General features: G+C 38.1%; 2 protein-coding genes across 10 annotated transcripts in view; one reads left to right on the top strand and one right to left on the bottom strand.

Moving 5' to 3' along the window:
• slit2 (slit homolog 2 (Drosophila)) overlaps positions 1-8052 on the top strand; it is a 139742-nt gene extending 131690 nt beyond the window's left edge. For 8 of the 9 annotated variants that reach the window (XM_038292791.1, XM_038292786.1, XM_038292784.1 and 5 more), the window contains 5 exons: positions 262-392; positions 477-631; positions 1775-2126; positions 2229-2443; positions 6076-8052. In XM_038292791.1, the coding sequence (XP_038148719.1) occupies positions 262-392; positions 477-631; positions 1775-2126; positions 2229-2443; positions 6076-6332 (1110 nt within the window). In that variant the 3' untranslated portion in view covers positions 6333-8052. Of the gene's footprint in view, positions 1-261; positions 393-476; positions 632-1774; positions 2127-2228; positions 2444-3718; positions 3763-6075 lie in introns of all 9 variants that reach the window. The other variant, XM_038292792.1, reaches the window with a different exon arrangement.
• Positions 8053-12164: 4112 nt separating this feature from the next.
• Positions 12165-17792, bottom strand: LOC119788457 (intelectin-like). Its single transcript, XM_038292800.1, has 7 exons — positions 17543-17792; positions 17313-17462; positions 16045-16292; positions 13259-13417; positions 13021-13138; positions 12815-12918; positions 12165-12738 (listed from the first exon to the last, which is right to left on the bottom strand). The coding sequence occupies exons 1-7, from the start codon at positions 17622-17624 to the stop codon at positions 12595-12597; spliced, it is 1005 nt and encodes a 334-aa protein (XP_038148728.1). The 5' UTR covers positions 17625-17792; the 3' UTR covers positions 12165-12594.
• Positions 17793-18552: the final 760 nt, after the last annotated feature.

Raw genomic sequence — 18552 nt, 5'->3', positions numbered from 1 at the left:
AGAGGTTGCTCTGATCCCTACGCAAGCTTGGCATTAAGCAATGCCCTGAGCACACTTTCTACATGTTAGCATTATGCTAATAATGGGGAAAATAGATGGAAATAAATCAGATGAAAAATACAGGTACACATACTAATACATACTAAAACATACTAATTCATTTCACCAAGTAATTAATTTGTCATTGTAAGAAATAATATGAAGGGATTTTTCGACGCTGCAAGTGTGTTTAATAACAGCTAAATCAACCTGTATTTACAGATTGCTACTGACGAGGACAGTGGCGTCTTACTGTACAAAGGTGATGATGATCACATTGCAATGGAGCTGTACAGAGGACGTCTCAGGGTCAGCTACGACACTGGATCCTACCCACCTTCTGCGATATACAGGTTTGTTCAATATATAAAAACCGATTTAGACATACTTTTAAAGAAAGAAGCTGCTACAGTTTCTCCCTCCTCTATTTTTCTCAGTGTGGAGACAGTAAACGATGGCAGTTTCCACTCTGTGGAGTTAGTAGCAGCTGACCAGACTCTGTCTCTGTCCATTGATGGCGGACCACCCAAATCCATCAGCTCCATCAACAAACAGTCCACCCTCAGCATTGATTCCCCACTTTACCTGGGAGGTAAGAACCCACATAATGGCAATGTCTTAGTTACTAAACCTTGATTTAAACAGGAAAGTCACATTTAATACATCACACATACATCAAATCTCCAGAATACTAGCCCCAGAAAGGGAGCGCCTATTGAATGTGTGTCAGAGCACACACAAGCCCATTTCTCCTTGTGCACGTTCTATTTACAATTTGCTGTTTGCATCGCTCATACAAGCTTACTTTCCAAAAGAAGATTAGCAATTTTTCCACTATGTCAGACTCAACACAGGTAAGTGAAAATGGGGACGAGCACGTAGGACAGCCTTACGTAAACATATCACCAGAAAGACTGACAACTAGGAGGACAGTTTATTTTGATCCACCCAGAAAGAGAACATCCTCCACTATATTTTAGAATTATTATTGGTGCACAGAGCATTGTCAGAACCATCACTGTTTTAAAATCAGTATCCCGATAAAATGACAAACTGCAAAGTAGTTACCATGTTATGGTATACTTTTTATTGTGTAATCATATGTGTTATTGCATTTGGGAAGTATACATTTAGCTAACTTTGAAAAATTTTATTAATTTCTCTAGTTTTTTTTTTATATTCCTTGACTGGTTCTGACTGCTTCTGTTATATTTATATCTAGTGCCCTTTGGTTTAATCTAAACAATGCTTTTTATTGTAATGCAGATGAAACTCAGATTTTGTAACCCTTAAACCGAACGATAACTTCCTGTTTAATCCCTTATTGAGTTGTTTGACCCATCATGATGTTAATGTGAAGGACTTGAACTTGATATTGGTGCTCGGTATCCTTGATATGTCTTTAGCTTGTGCGGCCATATTGCTTTCACCATGAGTGTTAAGGATAGTATGTTTTCTCGTTTTTCCCAACAGCAGTGTGGGACTTTATTTTTTCAAATTCCTTCAGTGGTATTGGCCAATATAACCAGAGCCACTGCAGTTTCCCTTTTTAGTCACTTAGATAAATTGAAAACCTGTTACAGAATGGTAAGAGGAGAACATCAGGGAATTTTCTAGTGTTCATCAGATAGTGTTTTAGCTTGATGACTAAAAAACATTAATAATCCAAATTTTAAAGGCCATACTTTTGAATATAGGTGCTTAAGATCCAACATTTGTGCTGCTCTTTGTGCAGGAATGCCAGAAAAGGCTTCAGGCTCTGGTGGCTTTTCTGCCCTTCAACTCAGCTCAGGAGGCCGCAACGGTACAAGCTTCCATGGATGCCTTCGTAATCTTTACATCAACGGAAAGCTCCAGAACTTGGGAGCAGGGCAGGACCAAGACACTCCAGCTCCAGGGAATTTACAGAACAACAGACAATGGCTTGGAAATGGGGTGGAGCCGGGCTGCCAGCCATGCCAGAGAGATACTTGCATCCAGGGTGACTGCCACCCAACAGGTCACCAAGGATTCACCTGTACCTGCCATCCAGGATGGACTGGGGCTCTGTGTGACCAGCAAGTTACCAATCCTTGTGATGGCAATAAGTGAGTGGGATTAAAATTCTACAGCTTATTGAAACTGAACTAGTAAGGTATATCTATTCCCTATTATATCGCCTGTTTTGTCGCTTCTCCTCCAACGTACAGGTGTATTCATGGTACCTGCCTTCCAATAAACTCTTACTCCTACTCCTGTCGGTGCCAGCCTGGTTTCTCCGGTGTTCTATGTGATGGTCAGGACCTGGATACGGCCAATCCTTGTAGCGCGTCCCATTGCAAGCATGGCAGATGTCGAGTGTCAGGCTTGGGAAAAGCATACTGCGAGTGCAACAGTGGATACACAGGGGAGGCATGTGACCGAGGTCAGTTGATTTATGTTCATATAAGTGCAATGATATGTAAGAATGACAGTCATCTGTGTGGACAGTAACCAAGTAATTGCTTTGTAAATAACACCCTTATACAGCAGAAACTTGTTTTATTCTAATACATTTCTTTTAAAGGAGAATTCCGGTTTTTAACACTTTTAGCCCATTTTCTGTAGTGTCCAGGATGAAATCGAATGATCGACACCAAAAGTTTGACAATTGGTCCTGTCTCTGCTTTTTGGCTCATTTAGAATCCACCCCTGGCTGCTTCAGAATGGCTTTCATAGTGCATGTCCGATAATGTCCTTAAAACAACCTTAAACGTTCTTTTTTTAAAATATGCTACTCACCGGGTCGTCAGCGCTGTTCAATGACGTTCCAAAAAAAGTTTCGTAAAGAAAAAACGTTCCTGTAGTGTTTTATTTAGCATTTTGTAAATCCCATTGAGTTCTGTTGGAATAGTCAATATTCCCCTGCCACCGGAAACGGAAATGGGGCCTGTTTACACAGTTGTAGTCTTTTCGCTTCACTCTGTGTACTCCGACGTCGAGAATCAAGAATCCACCTTTCGTATTCCATTTTCAGAGTTTTTTAAAGTGTTTAACAGAGACGTTAGCACCTCGACGTCGGAGTACACAGAGTGAAGCGAAAAGACTACAACTGTTTCCGGTGGCAGGGGAATATTGACTATTCCAACAGAACTCCAGAACAAAATGCTAAATAAAACACTACAGGAACGTTTTTTCTTTACGAAACTTTTTTTGGAACGTCATTGAACAGCGCTGACGACCCGGTGAGTAGCATATTTTAAAAAAAGAATGTTTAAGGTTGTTTTAAGGACATTATCGGACATGCACTATGAAAGCCATTCTGAAGCAGCCAGGGGTGGATTCTAAATGAGCCAAAAAGCAGAGACAGGACCAATTGTCAAAATTTTGGTGTCGATCATTCGATTTCATCCTGGACACTACAGAAAATGGGCTAAAAGTGTTAAAAACCGGAATTCTCCTTTAACTAGACCTGGTCTTCAATGAAAAAAATAATGCAACCATTTTTGGTATTTACTTAATAATATTTAATTACTTTAACACAATTGTTTCGTGTTAGCAGGGTAGGTCATAAAACAATTGTGTTAAAGTAATTAAATATGATTAAGTAAATGCCGAAAATGGTTGCGTTATTTTTTTCAGTGTTGAACAAATCTCTTTATTTGTGTCTTGACACAGTTTCTTTTTCTGTACTAACACTTCTAACACTTTTTTAACTTAGCATCTCCTGAGCTTTCTCCTAATCCCACACGGGGGACTACTCAGGTATGAACATAAACTTCTCATCTTAGATTCCCCAGTATTCTCTGGTTACCAGTGCAATCAGTGTTGTTTTTGACAGCTTTTATTAGATTTTGTCTTAGTTTTAGTCTTCAGGATGGAAACTATTATTAGTCTTAGTCATATTTTAGTCGTTACGATGTGATAGTTTTAGTCTAGTTTTATGTTGTAAAAAGGTTAACCTTTACAATTTGGAATAACAACCAGATTCTTTACCAGATTGACATCTCTTGCCTATATACTACAATTGCTGGGTATGGAATGCTGTTGTGCAGTTCATCATTGTTGTTTGGCAGAAAACCTTTATTTATAGAATTTAAATATTTTTTTTTTATGTATTTATACCCTACTTTATGAAAAGTGTCTCACAAAAGCTGTAATAATAGCAGATCTAGTTCAACACATCCTATTGGTCAAAATAGCAGGCAGACAAGCTAACAAAATAGACAATAAAGAAACATATTAGGTTTCCATCCCAAAGCAAACACTTCCTGATCTACTATGAATTATGCATTACACACAGATCAATAAAATCTTCATTACTCCAAATAACAAAAGCATTCTTCTTTCTACTTTGGCAATGTTGGCTTTACTTCTGAGAATTTCCCCCTTTGTTACCACTGCTCAGGGATCAAAGTAGATTTAAATTCACAGGGTTTTGATATAAAAAAAAAAAAACAGAGAGAACGTACATAATTGCCTTGTAATGCCATGGCAATCCAGACATAAATTTCATGAATATTTCAACTAAAATGTTGACATATTCAAATAAAACATAGAAAATGTTTTAATGACATTAGAGGAAACATTTACATCATCATATTTAAATAAATAGAAACAAGAACTATGAGAAAGAAATATTCAAAGATCTATGTACCTTTTCATCTGGCTCTTTATCCAAAAATAAACAGTAATCAATTAAATATTTGCTTTTGATATAATTTAGGGGTTCCTTTTGGTAGAAATTAAAGGATATTTAGTATAACCTCTTGTGAGCTGGAAGAAATAAAATATTGATAGTTAGACAAAGGGATTTTTTTAAGCTTGGCGGAGGATGATCAGCCACATATAGTTTACTAAGTAGCGAGAGCAGCAAGAGCCATACTGCTGAGAGTGAACCATCAGTGTGGAGCGAGAAGCGCAGACTAGCTTCACATTTCTGCTAAAGCACAGCTGGTGAGATCAGTTTGTCAGAGTTGAAGGTGCAGTACCGAAAAATTCTGGGTTATTTTCTACCCTGCTGCTGCTGCCATGGTTTATCTGTTGTCATGCAGAATATGCAGGAACACAGGACAGCAGCACAGCTCATACTGCTTAGGTTTTCTAACAGATTACAGCACAAGGATGCATTTTAAACGCGTGAGCGATGACCCACTAATTTTCATCCAGTCTTGTCTTGTTAACGAAAACTCAAACCTATGACTAGTCATGTTTTATTCATCAAAGATGCAAATTTATCTCATCAGTTTTTGTTATCGTCATTAAAAAAAGTAGCGTCAACGAAATAATTTCGCCAACGTTGTCGAAAACAACACAGAGTGCAATAAAAGACAATGGACCTCTATCTACTTGGCCTTCTTCATTTTTGTGTGCAATCATCAACAAATATTGTACTTTACCCATCACATTTTGGAACCTCTTATAAAGGTGTTATTTCATGGACATAAAAATACATTATATTAAGATTTTCAGTTTTTTTTTTCTAATTAGACTTTTGTTTGTATCATATTCCACACAACAATCACTGTATTGCCAAAAATATCTTTTCACTAAGCCTTTTGGTGTTCCATAGCAACAGGTGTTGAAAATCAAACACTTTGGATGACATTTTAGAAAGAAGGGACAGCTTTCAGGAGCTCAGTGAATTTGAGCATGTCTTCATCATTCAAAGCATGAGATGAAGAGTATGAGCAAAGTGTTTTTCATTAAACATCAGTATCTAACCTCAGAAATGCTCTTCTGCAAGAGGAATTGTCAATCATTTTAATGAAATCCCTCTAAACCTTGCAGAAATGTCTTTTCTGAACATTGCCAATAAAAGCCTTTGTAATACTAATGGGATAGTAATGTACATAAGATTAAGCATCTCAGTACATTTGGCAATATAGTGAATGTGGACAATGTTTGCTTTGATTTAATTTACACTAACTACATTATTTGTTATTATTTTTCACTCATCCTAATCCTTTTGCATGTTTCATTCATCGTATAGATGTCTCTTTTGCATTCCTTTTCCACCTCTATGATGCATTACTTAGAAGTTTTACTCATATTGTTTAATGCTCTCTTTTCATACAGAGGTGGCCTGCCGAGGGGAACGGGTCAGAGATGTCTACCAGAGACAGCAAGGCTATGCGGCGTGCCAAACCCAGGAGAAGATCTCCCGTTTAGAGTGTCGAGGCAGCTGCCCAGGGGGAACAGAAGGACAGGGAACCTGCTGCACCCCCCTCCGCAGCAAACGCAGGAAATACACCTTCCAGTGCACTGATGGGTCTTCTTTTGTCCAGGAAGTGGAAAAGGTTGTGAAGTGCGGCTGTACAAAGTGTTCTTCGTAAAACAAAAGTTTGTTTTTTTCTCAGAACAGTTCCTGCCACCCCTACCAGATTGATCATCTTTTTGTTTTCTGTGGAGAAACTCTCCACACCCCAGGAGTACTTCTCCTAAGCACCACAATTTTTGTAAGCCCTCACAAAAGAAAAAGGAAAAAAAATATCTAAAGAAATCACAGGAGAAACAACTCCAAAAATGGCTACTTTTCTCATCATTGCTGGACTGATGAGCGATGCTTCCTCGTTGAGGATTTTGAATTGTATTATAAAGTACAAAAGCAGACTTATTTTTATTATGAAGTGGGGAAAAAAGACAAAAAAAGAAAGACATTTTTCTTCATCTACTTCTGTTTTATTGGTTGTGAATACTCCAGCGGTGTGCCACACTGTGCAACACTTTCTGCTCCCCGGAGAACTGGCGGCTCACCAACAGTTCACCACTTTCCAGTAGACGTCCAGCGCCCTGTCTCTGAGTTGTGTGTCTTTAGGAGTAACTGTAATTGGTAGTACTACAGACTCACCACCAGGAGGAGCTGCCTTAAAGCATGGCCCAGTATGGGCATCTATTACCCCCTTCAACATAAAACACAACACAGAAACCAGCACAGGCTCCTTTGGCAGGCCTCCTGAGTCCTTTGTGACTGTGCGCATGATGGTACACATAGCTGCGCTGAATCTTAAGGTTCTCTTTACAGCTATTGAGCAACGGACATGCGCCTACACCTGCAGACAAAAACAGGTTAACTACACAACACTCTTGTTTGTGTACCCCATCCCCTCACCTGAGTCATGAATGACAAGTATTTATTGTATCATAAATACCTGTACTTATTCACTAGATTCCCCATGTATCAGCCTGAGTCTTTTAATATATATTAATTTATATTTGTCCTTATTTTTGTATTAAAAAGACATACTCTGTCAAGATAGCTGAACTAACAAAATGGTGTCCTTTATTTTTGGTGTAAGAAAAGTTTTGTTTTGTTCTTGATCACTGAAACTTTTGTGCTTGCCAGAGACCTTAGTTACATTTTAATCTGCAAATGTGACGTGAAGACATTGTATATTTTTCCTGAGAGTTTGTACTGTGCCATTACCAGAAAGTTCTTTATATTAGAGTATAAATGTATATTTTTCCCTACCTATGTACTCCACACACAGACTTTGTGAGTAGCATTGACCCTAGCAGATGCATAGAGAAACTCTTTTTACCTTTTTAACAAATTTAAAGAATACTGTGACTTTTTTCTAAATGAAACTACTTTGTTAGCCCCTTTGGTCTCAAATGTTAACATGTTGCTGCTAAGTTTTTTGTACCGTAGACTTGGATCCTGATCTGTATCTTATATAGAGCTTCCTGCCCCTTCCTGTTTGGGGCTGCCTTGTGTAACAGATGAATATGACCCCCTCCCTCCTCCATCACCACCTTTACACATGTGCATTGTGCTTTATATTCTCCTACTATTTCTCCATCCCAAGACTAATGTCAGTTTTCTGACTGATGTTTGCTTATTAAACACAATATTTACCTCAGTATTCTCATTTTTTTCCTTTTTATGTTGCTTTAAGAAGTTGGTGTGAGACGATCCCTACGACCCACTGAAGACGATTTTTGCAAATTAGAACCCTGATAGGATTTGTTATACAGATGTTATTTTATTCTCAATGTACTTCTTCTCGTCTCCTGTTGAATATTTCATTTTGCAACATTAAAACATTGTCCCTGTTTGCCTGTCCTTAATCCCTAATGAGACAAGCGTAAAAGAAAAAAAACATTACCTTGCAAAAAACATTTTTTTAAGTTTTCCACATTTTCTCATGTTACAACAACTTTTAATGCATTTTATTTAAGTGCATGAGTGGAAAATTAAAGGGAAATCTTTAATAGCTCAATCTCCATTAGCTGTCAAGGCATATTAGATAGTTCTTTTTTTTGTCAATTGAATGTAGGTCTCTGCCATTCTAACTACAGGATATGCTTTTACTCTCACAGTGCAAAGCTATCACCACTATGAGTGTGGTTTGTATTAAATGTTGAATTTTGGACTCATTAAAAGTTATTTCTACTCTAATACTCTGCTATGAGCCTCCTACATGGTAAGTCACAAGCTTTTCTTCCAGGAAAGGCTTTCTATTTTTCTAGTCTCAATAAATGGCAGATCTGTTTCTATGCAGAACTTATTTGTCCTCTTGCAACTAAGCTCAGATCTATGTAGGACATGGTTAGTGGTTGTTTTTGTAAATTTGCAGTTTAGCTATATCCCTTCAGAGTAGCCCTTATTATTTGTGACACATGTTTAAAGCAGTCAGATGATTACAGCTGCTTAATGATTACTGCTTGCTGGATATTTATCTCTTATTCCAACTTGTCCCTAATGAAGAGGTGGGTAGAGCACCACAAACCTATACTGAAGTTAAAATAGCACTACTTCAATATATTTCTACCCAAAGTAAAGAGTAATTGCCCAATAAATTACTCGAGTTGGATTTAAAAAGTATTTATTTGTATTTAAGTGTTTTATTGTTTAATATTATGCAATCAGACAGACCATAACACAAACTCATGTGATAATTCCTTTACTCAAAGAAGCTATGTAAAAAATGTAAATCCCTTTATTGTCCCGCAATGGGGAAATTCATTCTCTGCATTTTGACCCATCTCCTAGGGGAGCAGTGGGCTGCCATTGTGTGTGAGGTTAAGGGTTTTGCTCAGGAACCCAGATTGGAGGCTGTGGGGATCAAACTGGGAACTTGCAACCTTCTCAGAGCATAGACACACTGCTCTAAACCACTAGGCCAACACTACCCCTGGTTAAATGATAAGAATAAAATAATAATTGGAAAATAAAACCTGGCAAAAAAAGATATTTATCCAAATCTATTTTTTTATGTAAAATATATGAAACCTTTCCTAAGGTATTTAATGACAGAGGAGGGTAAACCTAACCTGGCAGTAGCCAGATTGATATGTGTAGAACTGAGTTGAGTCCTACGTCATCATCGTTGTTGTGAGACTGAAAACTCAGATCTCGCAACAATCCAGCTAGCTGTGCAAGGTCAGGGTAAACCGCCTCACGTGAGAAAACACACTTCACCATCGTTTTTAAATTCTCAGAAGATAAAAATAGCCTTATAACACAAATGAATCTGGTGGATCTTTGTTCCATGAGGATACTCACAGTGACAGTGCAGCCAAAAAGGGTTACTCACATAACTTTTACTCGTACTTGTCCTCTTCCTCTTAGCAGCAGTCTCAGCGCAGACTCCCACCCTCTGAGGGAAGCCCTATGTTTTCCTGGGCCAGCCAAGGGACATAATCCCTCCAGCATGTCCTGAGCCGTCCCCTGGAACTGCTCCCGTGGGATGTGCCTGCATACCGCCCAAGTATGGTGTCCATTGAGTATCTGAAAAATACATTTGAGCTTTCCTTAGCTGACTCTTCTCACTTTGGAGGAGAAGTTGCTTTACTACAGTGTCTGACCAACCTGCAGAGAAACCTTATTTCAGATGCTAGTATCCAGCTTGTCTTTTTTTAGGTCTTAATCAAAATTTCATGGCCATAGGAGAGGACAGGAATGTAGACTGATTGGTAATCAAGAGATTTGCCTTTTGGCCCAACTTTTGTTGTTGGCTTCTGACATTTGGTGTGATACTGTCAAAGTGATTAGTACCAAATACGCTAAAATTTCCTTGATTTTAGTTAGAACATGGTTCAGAGCTGTGCTTATTACTCTATACATACTTTACCTCTCCCCTCTACTAAGCTAAGAAGCTCGCTGATGTTTATCTTCATCCACAGCCAGCATTAGAGATAGAAACCTCTTGCATGCTGCTGGTACTCAAAAATGATATGGTCATTAGGTAACATAATGGAGGTGTGATGATGATGATGATCTGTCATAGGTCATCCTTTTTTCTTTTTTTGCAGTGAGAACATATGTTAAAAAAGCATGTTTAAGTATGGCTAACTCCTACATTAGGATAAAAATGATTAATTTTTGATACAGCGGGTGAAATAAGTATTGAACATGCCATCTTTTTCGCAGTAAATATATTTCTAGAGGTGCTGCTGACATTACATTTTCACCAGATGTCTGTATCAATCCATGCAATCCACACATAAAAAGAAATCAAACCGTAGATGTCCAGAAATTAAGTTCTGTCTAGTAAAGTGAAATGGCAGAGGGAAAACGTATTGAACACAATTATTGAAATTTGTTTAATACTTTGTACAAACGCCTTTGTCAGCAATGACAGCTTCAAGATGCCTGCAGTATGGAGAATTAGTCACATGCATTGCTCAGGTGTGGTTTGGGCCCATTCTTCCACCATTCTTCAAAACCTGAAGGTTTCGTGGATCATTTCTATGAACTGTCCACCCACGTTTCATCTTCATCATCCTGGTAGATTGGCAGTAGATTTTTATCAAGAATATCTCTGTAAATTTTTTACATTCATCCTTCTTAAAATTATTTAAAGTTTGCCAGTACCGTATACAGCCCCACACCATGATGTTTCCACCTCCAAACTTAACTGTGGTAATGTTTATTTTGGGGTGATGTGCAGCACCATTTGACCTCCAAACACAATGTGTATTATGGCATCCAAAGAGTAAAATTTTAGTCTCTTCTGACCACACTATATACTCCTAGTATTTCACAGGGTTGTCTAAGTGTGCAGCAAATTTTAAGCAAGCTTCAATAGTGTTTTTGTGGTGAGCGTGCATAAAAGCCGTGGCAGTTCGGTGCATTACTTATTGTTTTCTTTGAAACAATTGTACCTGCTAATTCCAGGTTTTGCTGAGGCTTTCCACAAGTGGCCCTTCTGCTCTTGGACACCTGGTCATGGTCGGTTTATGGTGAAATTACGTTCTTTCCACTTCAGTATTATGCCCCCAACAGCGCTCACCCGAACATTCAAAGGTTTAGCAATCCTTCTTTAACCAATGTCATTATTAAGGTCTTCATGGTCTTGAGAAAGCTCTTTACTTTTACCCATCATGAGATGTTTCTTGTGTGAAAGCAGAGACACCATTTTAAAGGCCATCATTTGGGACTGAAGCAGCTAATTTTAATTAGCATTGACAAGGGGCAGGATTGCTTTCTAACTTTCTTACTGAGAGACTTCGGCTGTTGTCTTGGCTTTCCGATACACAGAGAAAATTTGTGTAATTGGATTTGATATATGCAAAATCCCTACAGGCTTTTCTCACCTTTTTTAAACTGACAGGTTTCCAGATTTTTCCTTTCATGATTGATATGATTTGTAATTGTTTCAAAGTTGTCTGTCTTATACACAACACCAGAGTAAGCATAAGCATACAGTAGATAGAGCAAAATTTTCAGATCTTAACATCAAATGTACTACTTTTACAGGGTGTCTAATCAGTGTAATTTAAACACTTGGCTGCGGCTAGATTTCGGTGAACATTTGACGAGTTTGTGATGTCAGCTGCGAGGAATTTATATGTGTAAAGGCTCTGAGATTTTGGCGTAAATATCAAGTTTGCAGGAGACGATGGTCATCTTGGCTTCCTCAGAAAAGAAGCTGTTGCTCACCTGGGATCTTTTTCACCTTGAATTTCTAAATCTTCCATAGAAGGTGAATAAATATACAAACAGCTGAAATCATTCATAAACTTAATTGTGTTGTTGTTTTCCAAGCTTCATTCACTAAAAGTCCACCCTTTTTTGCAGTGTTGTTTTACAGTGAAAAAGTTACTTTGAGAAACATGCAGAAGCCTTGCTGCTTAGTAATTCTCTTAAAAAACACTTAATCTTTTAAAAAAAGACATATGAGTTAATAATTTATTTATTAAAGCAACAAATTCGACTTCAAAAAAACAAAAGGCCAGTGTTTGTGGACAGATTCATTGTATTGGGAGACTGTGGGAAATCTAACCTCCTCCAATTAGTATCCCAGTTACATGAATGTGGTTTATTCTTTTCATCATGCTGTATTTCCATGCATCCATCTTCTACCATTTATTCCATCAGGGTCATGGTGGGGCCAGTGTCAATGTCCAGCAGTCTATGGGAAAAAGACGGGGTACCCTGGACAGCTCCCCAGTCTGTCGCATGGCAACATGAGACATACAACCATGCTTTCACACACTCACCTAAGGACAATTTAGGGAAGCCAATTAACCTAACAGTCCTGTTTTTGAACTGTGGGATGAAGTTAGTGTACCTAGAGAGAACAACACAGAATTATAATGCCATCTACTGGGGAATTCTTTAAATACATTTATCTAACAGGATAAATGCCTTCAGCGATAAAATAGCAGGACAGCAGACTCAATCATTTCCTTAGCAGCGTCCCAGCCTTGGTCTCCTCCCACTCGGTCATAGTCAAATGAGGGGAAATCTCCACACTGGTAGGAGCTGAAATATCCTGATCCTCCTATACAAAACTGCACACAAATATGGCATGACTGTTACAGCTAGCATCATCTGATAAACATATCCAGTCAAGCTATCCAAACTCACATGTTCTGTGTCGCACCCTTTAGGTTTGACCCCAGAGCAGATCGCCATGGCAGCTCGTTCATTGTTTATGGGTCTGAAAGTGATGAAGCCTGGATCAAACTCACCTTTGTTGCAGAAAACAAAAAAACCCAAAAGTTAAAGTGTGGTTGTTCCATTACAGTGAATAGTACTGTAAAATAAAAAACAAAGAATTGTGATCTATTTACTTCTTGCTCTTGGTCCATATAAATATCTAGTGGACTCTGTGTCTCCATGGTCGTACACAATGGGAACTGCTGGTCCTCTATTGGAGCAGGAGCCAATGTTGTACCTTACTGGAAAGTGCTGCAAGTGTGACAATTTTGTCATTAGTGCATATAGACCTATGTGTTGGTGTAAGGAGTTTTACAACAATATTTTTTTTATCAGAAAAACTTCAGGTATTTTTTACTTGTTCTACTTGACCTTAAATAAGTTGAAGAGGTTTCCCCCATAAAGACGAAGGAAGTTGCTTTCAGTATGGTAGCGGAGAATGGCTGCCAGGTTCCAGTGCTCCATTGGGAAGTTGTTAGGGACATGCCACACAGACATGTCTCCTGCAGCAATATCATAGTATCCTGGATTCTGAAAACAGAAACTTTATCTGTGATCCCTAGTTAAATGATTTTATAGGATAGAGCGACACAAATTACTGCATTATGCATAACAATGAAAGACTCTGTTCTTCTTAATAATAGGGCGGAGTCAGGTAACAGTTCCAGTTATGGTACACAAACAGGCAGAGATCTGGCAGGAGTCAGAAGACAGTTTAGGCAAACAGATCAGACGGGGACAGCCAGGCAGAGAGGTCGAGAGGCAGAACATGTCAGAATTAGGTAATCAGAGTACCGTACGCTAGAATTCTTCTCACCAACGGCTCGAAAATAATCTGGCACTGATGACTGGTCTGAAGGCTGGTTAAATAGAGACTAGTACAGGTTTATCAGACAAGCAGGTAATGAAAACTGGGCTGAGGCAAGCAGGTGTGTGAAATGAGTAATCAGACCAGGCATTAGTGCCAAAATCATGACACTGGTCAGACAAGAGCGGAGTTTTACTTTTATGCCTTTATGTCCAATCATGTAAGACAGAAAGTAATTACATTGAATTGAAAACTGAGTTAGAAGAATCATGGTGGTTAAGGTATCATTCTATAAGTAATAAGGCATATTAATTAGAACGGGCAAGTTCTGGGGGGTTAAATTCCAATTTTGAAAATAACTGTTTTATTGAGATTATTCAAAGTACTTGTGATACAAAATTGTTAGCTAAAGGAAATACAGTAACAAAGGTTTTTATTTTTATCCAATTCAGAAATATGTGTTGGTTTGTGTAGATCACATGAAATCCCCCAAAAACATATACAGGTGCTGGTCATAAAATTAGAATATCATGAAAAAGTAGATTGATTTCAGTAATTCCATTTAAAAAGTGAAACTTGTATATTATATTCATACATTACATACAAACTCATATATTTCAGATGTTTATTTTGTTTAATTTTGATGATTACAAATGACAACAAATGAAAATCTCAAATTCATCATATCAGAAAATTAGAATATTACTGAAGACCAATAAAAACAAAGGATTTATAGAAATGTTGGCCAACTGAAAAGTATGAACATGAAAAGTATGAGCATGTACAGCACTCAGTATTTAGTTGGGCCTCCTTTGGCCTGTATTACTGCAGCAATGCGGCGTGGCATGGAGTCGATCAGTCTGTGGCACTGCTCAGGTGTTATGATAGCCCAGGTTGCTCTAATAGTGGCTTTTAGCTCTTCTGAATTGTTGGGTCTGGTGTATTGCATCTTCTTCTTCACAATACCCCATAGATTTTCTATGGGGTTAAGGTCAGGAGAGTTTGCTGGCCAATTAAGAACAGGGATACCATGGTCCTTCAACCAGGTACTGGTAGCTTTGGCACTGTGCAGGTGCCAAGTCCTGTTGGAAAATGAAATCTGCATCTCCAAAAAGTTGGTCAGCTGCAGGAAGCATGAAGTGCTCTAAAACTTCCTGGTATGTGGCTGCGTTGACCCTGGACCTCAGAAAACACAATGGACCAACACCAGCAGATGACATGGCACCCCAAACCATCACTGACTGTGGAAACTTTACACTGGACTTCAAGCAACGTGGATGAAGTGCCTCTCTTCTTTTCCTCCAGACTCTGGGACCTTGATTTCCAAAGGAAATGCAAAATTTACTTTCATCAGAGAACATGACTTTGGACCACTCACCAGCAGTCCAGTCCTGTTTCTCTTTAGACGCTTCTGACGCTGTCTGTGGTTCAAGAGTGGCTTGACACAAGGAATGCGACAGCAGAAACCCATGTCTTTCATACGTCTGTGTGTGGTGGTTCTTGAAGCACTCACTCCAGCTGCAGTCCACTCTTTGTGAATCTCCCCCACATTTTTGAAGGGGTTTTGTTTCACAATCCTCTCCAGGGTGCGGTTATCTCTCTTGCTTGTACACTTTTTTCGACCACATCTTTTCCTTCCCTTCGCCTCTCTATTAATGTGCTTGGACACTGAGCTCTGTGAACAGCCAGCCTCTTTAGCGATGACCTTTTGTGTCTTGCCCTCCTTGTGCAAGGTGTCGATGGTCGTCTTTTGGACAACTGTCAAGTCAGCAGTCTTCCCCATGATTGTGTAGCCTATAGAACTAGACTGAAAGACCATTTAAAGGCTTTTGCAGGTGGTTTGAGTTAATTAGCTGATTAGAGTGTGGCACCAGGGGCCATCAATTTTGAACCTTTTCACAATATTCTAATTTTCTGATATGATGAATTTGAGATTTTCATTTGTTGTCATTTGTAATCATCAAAATTAAACAAAATAAACATCTGAAATATATGAGTTTGTATGTAATGTATGAATATAATATACAAGTTTCACTTTTTAAATGGAATTACTGAAATCAATCTACTTTTTCATGATATTCTAATTTTATGACCAGCACCTGTAATGGATTAATGTAAAGGCTGATTAAGTCTACCCCAATAGATGTTTGTATGGCTGTCAAATTTCCACTTAATTGTCTGCTGTTAAGTTCGTTTAAGTCATTTTGAAGATTTTTAATAGTTCAAATTGTCTAGTTAGAACAGGGAAGTCTTTGATCTCAGAGAAAAAAATAACATGCCCTCTGACAGTCCACACCAAATTAAATTGGCTTTCTAAAGTGCCTCTCTTTATCTAGATTGCCCTGCATACCTTGTAATCATCAGAAGTGGCGCTCTCTACTAGACCAAAGGTGTTTCTGTTGGACCAGTTTCCATCACCATCTGGCACGTTTGGATTGTTTCCCTGCTGACTCGACCATCGATCCCCCACACTGCATATTCCATAAACGCTGTTTTCATGAACACTGGCCACCAGAGTCCAGCCCCCTCCAGCAGTGTTCATATCGCAGAAAGTCTGATACTTCATTCCATTATTAGTGGTCAGGTAGTATATCCCATCTGGAGACATTACATCAAATGAAATCAAGTGACTTATAATGAATTAGATTTAGACCTCTGGGTTCCTTCTGAACTCCTTCGCTTCCTTAAGTCAGCACCAACTATCTGGCCTGATTCTGAGAAATGGCTTCCATCTCTCAGAGCTGTTACAGAGCTACTATGATCTGGCAAAGGCTGAACTCTGTCTCACATGTCTTCCACCTACTATTCCTTTTGGGCCAGAATCCTTTCGTAACATTATAACCAAAACTAAATATTTGTAGTATGGACCTATCAAAATATGTACACAGGTACCTCATTCCTGAAGGTTGTTCTCTGGTGTCTGTAAATATTCAGTTTTATTTTCTTATTAAACATGCCACAATCTAGAAGTTGAGCTGTGGATTTTTTTCCATTTTGGTTTAAACGCATAAAGACTTTTGCCTCCACCAGCATTAATCTGTTCCAGACTAACATATTTTTCCCCTCAAAAACGACCGGGTACTCTGTTTCTGACGGTCTAAATATCTTCACGTGCACACACAGATTATCTCCATTGTATGTAATTGCACAAATGCCTTATTTGCAATCAAAGAATGTAGAAATTCTTCCATAAATTTGCACCTGACTTTTATATATGCTAAAATTGATTTAAAACTGCAGCCATGATATACTTCAGGTTTAATAAATTTCTTTGCAGGTCGTATGTATTTGCAGTTCAATATCTTCCACTCATAAATTTGTGCAATTTGGTAATAAATCAATTCAATTCAGTTTATTTAAATATGAACTTCAGCTTCTAGAAGGCAAACATGCAAAAACTTTGTGGCCACTGTTCCTCTCCTTTTACACACACAGTTCAATTGCATGTACATTCTAGAAAACCTATACACCTGCTAAAACTTTGCCCAAAACTCAGCCCCATATTAGATTTTGTCACTGAATCTTACTTATGCTAAAGCTATTTCTTTGTTATCAATGTGTGAAATATAGCCATTTGATAAACCAGCTAAATAGAGGATTATCAAGCACGGTGCCTACCTTCTCGTTCACCATGGATATCCAGGATCTCTTTACAGCTTCGGGCAACATATTTGAATCTGTCGCTCACTTTCCGCAACTGTTCATAATTTGTCCTGGTGATGTTTTCAAAGTCCTCAGTAGACTCTTTTATGTCAGTCTCATTTTTTCCTGAAAATATTATCAGACTCAAGAAGTTTAACAAAATACTTATATGAGGAAATATTCCATAAGTATAAGCAACACATTACCTTCCTGTAGAAAGACAATCTCAAGCGATCCATTCCCCAAGATCAGAAAAATGCCCAAAAATCTAAGTATATGGCAAAGCATGGTTGCAAAGTATAATGATTAAAAATGTGAAAGAGCCACCTATATGGTTTAGCTATTAAAAGTACAGAGAAAAGACACAGAAGACAAAAAGCCAAATACAATGGTGAAAAGGTTTATCTCTTTCCTTATGTACTTCTCGCAGAAAAGCACTGAAACCTACTTCTCACACTGCTAAAGAACTGTTGCTGCCGTTCCAAGCACATCTGACATATATATGGGTAATTTTGTGTATAAACATTAACCTTTGTTCCGTGAGTATTGAGTTTACGTGTAGGTTTTTTTTTACTTCCTTTTTTTCTTGGCAACAGTTACTGAAGTAACAAGCAAACCAGGAAACAATTAATGAATTTATTAATTTTTTTATTTTCATTTGTTTTATTTGTTCATTCATTACAAGAAATCAACATAATAAAACCTGCGCAGGTGACAACGGAAATCATGAATGAAAGAAAAGGTGCACAAAGATGTAACAAAGCTATAATATCTGCCCCTGATTTCAATAAAGTAATACTTATTGAACTCAGATATTTACAACCATAAAAAAAAATATATATATATATATATATATATATATATATATATATATATATATATATATATATATATATATATATATATATATATATATATGTTTACCAATACACAGAAAACAAATTCTGTCAAAGGTTTTCTTTTATCTTGTTTTGACCTCCAGGGCAGCACGTGGTGTGGAGGTATTACCAGGGCCTCACAGCAAGAGGGTTCTAGGTTCGAGTCCTGGGCCTTTCTGTGTGGAGTTTGCATGTTCTCCCTGTGTCTGCGTGGGTTTTTTCCGGCTTTGGAGGTTTCCTCTCACAGTCCAAAAACCTGCCTGTCAAGTTGATTGGACATTCCAAATTGCTCTTAGAGAGACACACAATTACTCATTGGAGGGACATTGCACTAAATT

The sequence above is a fragment of the Cyprinodon tularosa genome, unplaced genomic scaffold (genome assembly GCF_016077235.1).
Source record: "Cyprinodon tularosa strain WSP-4 unplaced genomic scaffold, ASM1607723v1 ctg318, whole genome shotgun sequence".
Lineage (NCBI taxonomy): Eukaryota > Metazoa > Chordata > Actinopteri > Cyprinodontiformes > Cyprinodontidae > Cyprinodon > Cyprinodon tularosa.
The sequence above is the reverse complement of the archived record's forward strand: the minus strand, read 5'-3'. Positions and strand labels throughout refer to the sequence as shown.